The 8,318-nt window shown below is 32.1% G+C and overlaps 1 protein-coding gene across 1 annotated transcript; it reads right to left on the minus strand.

Moving 5' to 3' along the window:
• Positions 1-2,504: 2,504 nt before the first annotated feature.
• Positions 2,505-6,339, minus strand: LOC133192088 (ankyrin-3-like). The gene is made up of 2 exons (XM_061327938.1): positions 6,060-6,339; positions 2,505-4,217 (listed from the first exon to the last, which is right to left on the minus strand). Exons 1-2 carry the CDS (start codon positions 6,316-6,318, stop codon positions 4,195-4,197), a joined length of 282 nt encoding a protein of 93 aa, XP_061183922.1. The 5' UTR covers positions 6,319-6,339; the 3' UTR covers positions 2,505-4,194.
• Positions 6,340-8,318: the final 1,979 nt, after the last annotated feature.

An 8,318-nucleotide genomic window follows, 5' to 3' on the forward strand; every position in this document is an offset into this window, starting at 1 on the left:
TCAACGTCAATTTTCGACGTGACTGCCTTTTGACACCCTGACTACAAATCGACACAAACTGTGCATATTTCATCTCTCTGAATCTTTTTGGGCATTAAAAAACAAGTACTCTGGATGCATTTTATTTTTCTGTAGCCAGTTTAAACATTCCTTAGGTCAATACCAGTTCTTCCAGGAGCAAAACTCTATAGAGTGTTTGAAAAAGAAACCCCTCCCCCTCTCTGACGTTATTTTCAAGCCCATAATTGTTTGGACACTCCATATAAAATTTATGATAAAATTTCATAGAAATTACAGAATGTGGTAAAAATTGCAAATTTTACTGAACAAATGTTTCGTACCACATGCCTGAATTAACGAGATTTTTTGATGACAAATACTCATATCTAAAGAGTTTTTCTCTGTTACACTCAGGTAGAAAAAAACGTCATATTAGAGGTTGCGCCGCCTGGACATACCTTTGCTTACAAAAACACTAACAATTTATTAAAAAATAAAAATTATGATTTATGGTTTATTCTATAGATAGAAAAGATGATGCTAACTAAATGTGTAAAAATTCATTGATGTACCTAAAGCGGTTTTAATTTTATGACGCTAGTCCACGAACTTTTTGATAACCCCTCGTACACACATCTACGCAACTGCGACGATTAAGGCATGTCAAACGTTGCAATATTCGATCTTCCGATTTCGTATTCTATAATTGTACATCTGTATTGTATATTTCATTTCGTATTGCATTGTTTATATAATTTTTATATTTATTTTTATTCTGTAATCGTCCTTTTTGTTTTTCATTATTTGCATCGTATAATATTTTTCAATTGTCCATTCTATTTGTATTCTTTAATTATCCATACAAATACATTACAAAAGTAATAGAAAATTATACAAATGGAATAATTGACGTGCCATACCAAAACAATCTTTGGAAAAGAAACAGAAATATCCTTTGAAACATCTTAAAATGAATAATCTACATATTATAGATGATTTTACAATGAAAGTATGGTATGTAAAACATTTTTTTATGTTTCCTAGAATATTTCTGTTGTCAGAAGTGTAAAGATTCTTTGCAGTTGGAGGTATAATTTCTCACTATAATAATAATGTTTTCCCTCTAGAATTAAGAAATTAACTTTACTTATATCTCCATTAAACATTTATAAACTTTTATTTAAAGCTTCTAAAAGTTGTTAATAAACAACTTTTCTGCTTCGGTGCCCTAAAAATTGGCACATCATTCTTATAAATCAGCAGCATCAGAAAAATTAATTCCGACATTTCATCATGTGACCTCAAAATGATACCCTGCTTTAAGCACTCTTACCTGAAAAGTACAGGAACAATAAAATGTTACAAAGCTATCATTACTTCACTTACTGCTGGCCGATGGATAATCATGGAAACAGATAATATTATAAAACACCAACATTCAAATATTGTTCAAAATATTGAAAATAAAACATACTGCATAAAATTTATTTATTGTTTACTAATACAGTAATAAGATTTTTATAATATCATGAACTATGATGTAATTTTTTCACATATAATGTTATCAATAGTTTCTGTGAAAACCACTTGAGAGTAATCAATTTGCTGAACCTGAAATCTCCATATGAAAATACCTTGACAATACACTGTAGATCAAGAGTGAAAAGATAAATAACTTTAGAAATACCCATTTAGCTCAAATACTGGGGTTAATTTCAAAGCAGTTTCACAATATGCAACAATTTAAGCAATGGCAACACCATTTATACATCAACTTTCTATGACAGATATACTAGTGTTTAACTCACAACTAAACACACCTCATCAACCTTGTAAAAATATCACTACTAGTAAATGAATTACATTCAAATGAGTTCATTTTTTACATATACATTGAGAACACTGTAAAGAATCACAAAATGAATAACATTCAGATGAGTTCATTCTCTCAAATGCATTGATTGATGTACATATATATTAATTATGAATACTGCATCAATAAAATGTTTGTTTTCCAATACTATTCACAACACCCCAACAAAACACAAGCTTTTTAAATCACTCATCGACTTAGCCTTAAAATTTCTCTTTGCTGTAATATTGAGTGCTGTTCTCTTTTATACCTATATAGCAAGCTGTGGTACACATAGTCTAAGAATTTCTCCACACTCTCTATGATAAAAAGTCTTTGATATCATAAATCCAAATTAATCAAATTTGGTTGCTATGTGTCATGGTAACCATGGCAACATGCCCTAAAGTTTGAAAATTGGCATTTTTGAATATGTTCAGGGTCCAATGGTTAACGTTTGCAAGAATGCAGACAAGTGACAATGACTGTTTCCAAAAGTAAAATGCTTGATGTCTTACATGCAAGATAAACATATTTGGAAAATTAACTACTAGTATTACATACTTTACTATGGAAACAAAGTATTCAAACTTAATAATTTTATTCTTTAAATTTTATTAAAAAAAAATTAAAAATTAAAAAAAAACACTCAAAAACAAAAGCAATTATTACGGTAATTAAAAAGCATCCAATTAATAAAATTCAGTGTAACATATCCCAAGGAAGAAATACGATATTGGTTGGCAATGATTGCTCTGGTTTTAATACTGCTAAGAAATTTCAAATTTACCGTTATGTTTTTAATCTGATCCTATCTAGCACATTTCAATATAACTGTTGATCAATTTTTAAATGCAATGGCTTCTAATTCTCACATTACAAAAATTCAAATATTAAATTTTTGAAAAAGAGCATTGCAATGGAAATTGTAGAAAAAAAATGCATAAAAACGGAAAAATTTGATTCCTTGGATACGTACACTGGTATGTAGATTCCCAAAAATTTTATGATTGATATTTTTGACTACTACACAATCTCTAACTGGATGCAAGAAGCTACTAAATAGGTTTTAATGAACATTTTCCTCCTTGGTAACTATAGCAACAGTGTTATTTTCTTCGTTAAACATCAGTACATGTATATGATATTCAACTTTAGTTATATCAGATAAGTACAATTCAAGGTGAGTCAAATAATGTTTGATTTAAAGGAAATAATTCCAAAAGCTGCAAAAAAATTATCACTTTAAACCGCTAGTAAGTTGTTTCCATGGTTACACTGCAATGTAGCAATTAATCCCAATTTTTCTTATGTTATCCGTCCTAACAATGTATATTTGCCAGTCTTGAATTTCCATGTTTTTTCTTGATAGCTGCATTAACCAAATCTTAGCAATTTTGTGTGGCTATTGTGTTACCAAGGCAACCATGAAAGTTATTTTTAGAATAATATTGCCTTATAAAAAATACCTATAATGTAAGGTCAAATTTATTTTTTTGTGTTGCTCACCAAGTTTTAAGCATTTAAATATATTTCAAATGTACCCATAATTACCACCTACTTATATATTTTGAATAGTTTCTCTATAACATAAATGACATCAAGGTGTCATGCTTTTGTGAGAATGGTTTGTTTGATTTTCTTAGTCTTAAATAAACATTCAAAAAAGATTCAAGGTAGCTGAAAATCTCAATTTTTCATGGCAACCAAGAAACAAAGCAACCAAATTTTTTTATATATGTTTCTGGTGTCATTATAATATTGGCAATGTTTCATCAAATTTGGTGACCAAGTGTGCTAAAAGAGTTTAAGTGGATACAGAGAATAACTCATAAATCAAATTAAATACTTAACTGAAAAGCAACCAGAAAAATTATTATACAGTTGTAATACAATGGAAATCACTCAAAAATATCATTGGAACTGTAAAAAAAAAATCACTGTTTTCAAGAGTTCCTATAGTTAATATAGAGATTGTAACTTCTCCATGTACCAAGAAATTTTAAACATTATGAATGTGTATGCCCATATTCATATGATGATTTTATATTCCTATAATCAAATTTTGCTACAAACAGTTCATTAACAGATGTATATAGATGAAAATACATTTCACATGCCTTTATTAAGAATTTCTTACTGATGGCTTCTGGTACACAGTGTCCCCCAAGATTACTTACAGAATGAAGTTAATCATTGCAATTTTTTTTTTCTAAACCAAGTTCCATGTAAGTCAATTTTACTGACAATGTATTACAATGTATGTGTATTCATAAAGAAGTCTGTTCCTCAAAGACTTATAAGTGCTGTATCCTTATCTGGTAAACTAGCTTCTCCATAGTTTAATCCTCTTTAGGGTTGTCTTCTAAAAATGAAAGAATAATCTATACTTATAAATTAATAAATTTTGCAAATAAACTCTGAAACGGGTGCACCAGAGTTCTTACTTACTCCTCTAACAATACACTAGATACAAAATGATGTCCGTAAACTATATTTAGATTTCACTCGCATATTAAGTATCGTACATTAAATTAAAAGTCTACTTTTATTTTCTATAAACAGCCATGAGATAGCAAAAACGTGAGTACGGTGGCGTTTCCGGTTGGCGGATCTAAGTTACTGGCAATTTTTAATGAAACTGACAACAAGCAATCGTTTATTTATTTCATAAAACGTCATGACTGAATTATTCAATCAAAACTTGTTTTAAATGATATAAAAGAAATAAGTTGTGATAACCGATTAAAAAGGGAAATGTGCAAATTTTTTCGTCACTCACCGATCTTAATATTGACGGAAGCTTCTAGAACATCATATAGCATCGAGCCCGATGTTTAAAAAAACGAGGCGCTTATAGCTGCACAACATAAAAAAAATAGCTTTTGTGTGATTGGTCATTGAAATAATGGTAAATCATTGATAAAACTATAAGTTGTGAATATATTTACATATCGAAAGACTATTACAAATATATGTATGTATGTAGTAGGTTTTCCTAATAAATTTATCGGTAAAATTTGTATATTCCTTACTGAGAGCATCGTGGCAACGAACCCGAAGTACAATTTGTACTTCGTAATAAACTTGCTTACATGTAAAGAGAAAATCAGGCCCGTAGGAAGCAATTTCAGTTTGGGGGGGGGGGGGGCATAGCCATACATTTTCAGTTGACAGTTGAGGGGGCACTACCAAAAATTTCCTGACAAGCAAAAAAAAAAAGGTCATCTGACGTTTTCATTGAGGGGGCACAAGCATATAGTATCTATGTTTACTATAGTAATCTATATATCGGCTAAATTATGGGGGGGGGGGGGCACGGCCCCCCGTGCTCCCCCCGGTTCCTACGGCTGAAAATTTATGAATAAGGTGTTGTTCAAAAACAATTACAGATGTAAAATTTTGTGCTTTTATATAATCAATACATTTCATTTTTTTCTGAAAACAGTCTTTTGTATCAAATACTCGGCCTATTCATAGGGCGTTAAAAGTTAATTTTCCAAAGGTACTTGAGTCTTGGTTTATAAATATGTATATACCTTATTGATATGTAAAAAAGTAAAGTACATTATTTACATATCAGTAAGGTACAAACATATTTATAAACCAAGACCCAAGTACCTATGAATTTTAATTTTACCCCCCCCCTTCCCCCCAAATCAATTTAGCAGTAAAATATGCATATTCACTGCTTTTATCCTTGACGGAAATGAAATAAGAGCATCTGATGTACAATATCTATAACAAAGTATAACAGGTTTCACAATAAATGTCAATTAATGAAAAATTTTGTTAATTTTCAAGTTTTTACAAAGGGGTGGGGTGGGGGTGGAGACATACATCTACTTCCTGCGAGATTTTGAACAAAGTATTTCTTCCTGCTATAAGCCTGTAGGCTGTCAGTAGAAACTACAAAATATTTTCTGTCCGTAGTAGTATAGATTCAATTCCCCGCGCTTGCGCGGGATTTTATCTAGTGTTTTTAAACTTGGGTATTTGCAAAGAATTAAAAACTCCTTCAAAATCAATTTTGACTCAATGTAACGATGTGTTCATCATATTTATACAGATAAAGTATAACAGAATACCATACCACCACCTACATGTAGATCTATCTTAAATTTCAATATCACAAAATATAGTTTTCTTTTTACTATGTAAGTGATTTCTAAAGGTAATTTATCTGATTATCACTAGTGCAACAAACCAGGTATGTTGTATTTTTGTTGTAATTCATCCACTAAGTCCATGCGATTACAATTCTTCAGAGCACTGAATAGTTGTTGAAGAGGAACTTCGTCAGACTGCCCATCTTGTCTGTCCCTCCATCTTTGTAATGCAATACTGATCATGTTAATCACTTTGTAAGGGTTGTCCATCTGTATCTGCTCAATCTCTGCTTGCTTCAAACCAAGATTACTGACCACCAAGGTCCAATCAAAGCCCAGTTTGGCAGCCACATACATCAATCCAAGGTAAGTCAAAATACCTGAAATTGGTCATTTGACTTTGGTATAACTCAATACAGATTGTTTGAAGTACTCCAGCCCACATTTTTCAAGGCAGGTAGTTAGGTAGGTAAACTTTTTTTTTTATGTTTTATCCAACACATTGATAAACATAAAAAAAAATCACAAACTGAGAACTTTATTGATGTTTCATTATAACTGAACAAGTAGATAGATGAAATATGAAGATAACCAATAGAAATCAAGTTCAAAAGTCCATTGCAATTGGGAGCAGAGCAAACAGGACCTCTAAAAACATCAGAGGTGGGCTCAGGTGCTGTAACATTTATTGCAGCTTTAAAACATTCAATGCAAAAAGTGTCTTACAGAAATGATAAAGTTAAACCTTAACTTTAACAAGAGGCCCATGGGCCACAACGCTCACCTGAATCAATATGGTCCTGCTGTTCTTCGTCAGCAGATTTCTTCTTGTTCATATGTAAAGCTTTGATCGCCTGTTCTAGGCATACCCTACCCCCAGGTGCCATGTTTTGAATGAAATTGAATATTAACTTTCACTTCTGAGGATGCTTCTATATTCATATAACTAATCATGGCTTTGCAGTCCTTGAAAACGGAATTCTAAAGAGGTCTGCCACCCTACCTGTGGGGGGTGGGGGTGGGGGGTCATGATTTGAACAAACTTGAATCTACACTACCTGAGGATGCCTCCATATCAATATGACTAATCATGGCTTTGTTGTTCTTGAGAAGAAGATTTTTAAAGATATTTCCTATAAATGTTCTATAACTTTGATCCCCCATAACAGCCCCACCCTACTACTGGAGGATGCCTTGAACAAACTTTAATCAACAATACTTGGGGATGCTTCCATATCAATATAACTAATCATGGCTTTCCTGTTCTTGAAAAGATTTTCAGGGATTTTTCCTATATATTTCTATATAAAACTTTGATCCCCCATTGTGGCCCCACCCTTCCCCCGGGGTCATGATCTAAACTTGACAAAGTTTAGAATTGTTCCAAACAAATGAGTCATGTGATGACCCTGGCCATTTTGCTACTACATTGAGAAACTTTAAATTGGCATCAAACACAGCCATGGTGTTAATTGAATGATAATTTTTCCTATTCACGAAGACATTTTCTTCAAAACTTGGAGACTTAATTCCAACATGTGTTCCGTCTATCGCACCAATAACATTTGGAAATCCACTTATTCTTGAGAAATGGAACACAGTATTTGTAATTGCAGTCTCATCAGGAGGCATTTTTATATATCTTGGACTATTTTTTACTAAGGATTCAGACACATCCCTAACAATTCTTGATATGCTTGCTTTACTTATACCATGTAAGTCAGCAGTAACCGTTTGGAAACTCCCCGTGGCTAAAAACCGTAAAGCAGCCATGACTTGGAGGGATGGTGGAAGTGAGTGTGATCTTCTTGTAGGCCTTCTGATATCGTTTTCGATCTCCCCACAGATACCCTGAATCAAATGGCGAGGGAGTCTAAACTTTGAGATAATCTCATGATCATCCATATAATCCATTGGATCATTTCTGTCTCGAAATATTCTTTCTCGTCGAAAGAGATTCCTATGATTTATAATAACAAAAGCAGCCGCCATATTTAGTCTGTTCTTAAGACATCGATTTACCTCTCCTAAAGTTAAGACACAACCATTTCTATTGAAAAAGCAGCTGTCTATGATGTCAAAAAGCCTGGACCTTAATTTATTGTGGGGAATGGTTGTATATAGAGTTGAAAAGTGAATGTTACGTGCGGGTGAACATGACGTAGTATTTTTTCTACAATGTTGGATCTCAGCCAATCAGAGAGATAAGATTTATTCAATCATATGATAAACAAAATAGAGTAATGGGGAGTAATAAGGCTATATAAAACTATAAACTTCTGATGATACTTAGTTGAATTGCATTGAATCTTATGAAGAAAATAAAATACAACAACAAGAGTAAAAAAAATGATAAC

The sequence above is a fragment of the Saccostrea echinata genome, unplaced genomic scaffold (genome assembly GCF_033153115.1).
Source record: "Saccostrea echinata isolate AGI-Se365-2 ecotype Australia unplaced genomic scaffold, CSIRO_AGI_Sech_v1 ptg000025l, whole genome shotgun sequence".
In the NCBI taxonomy this organism is placed as follows: Eukaryota; Metazoa; Mollusca; class Bivalvia; order Ostreida; family Ostreidae; genus Saccostrea; species Saccostrea echinata.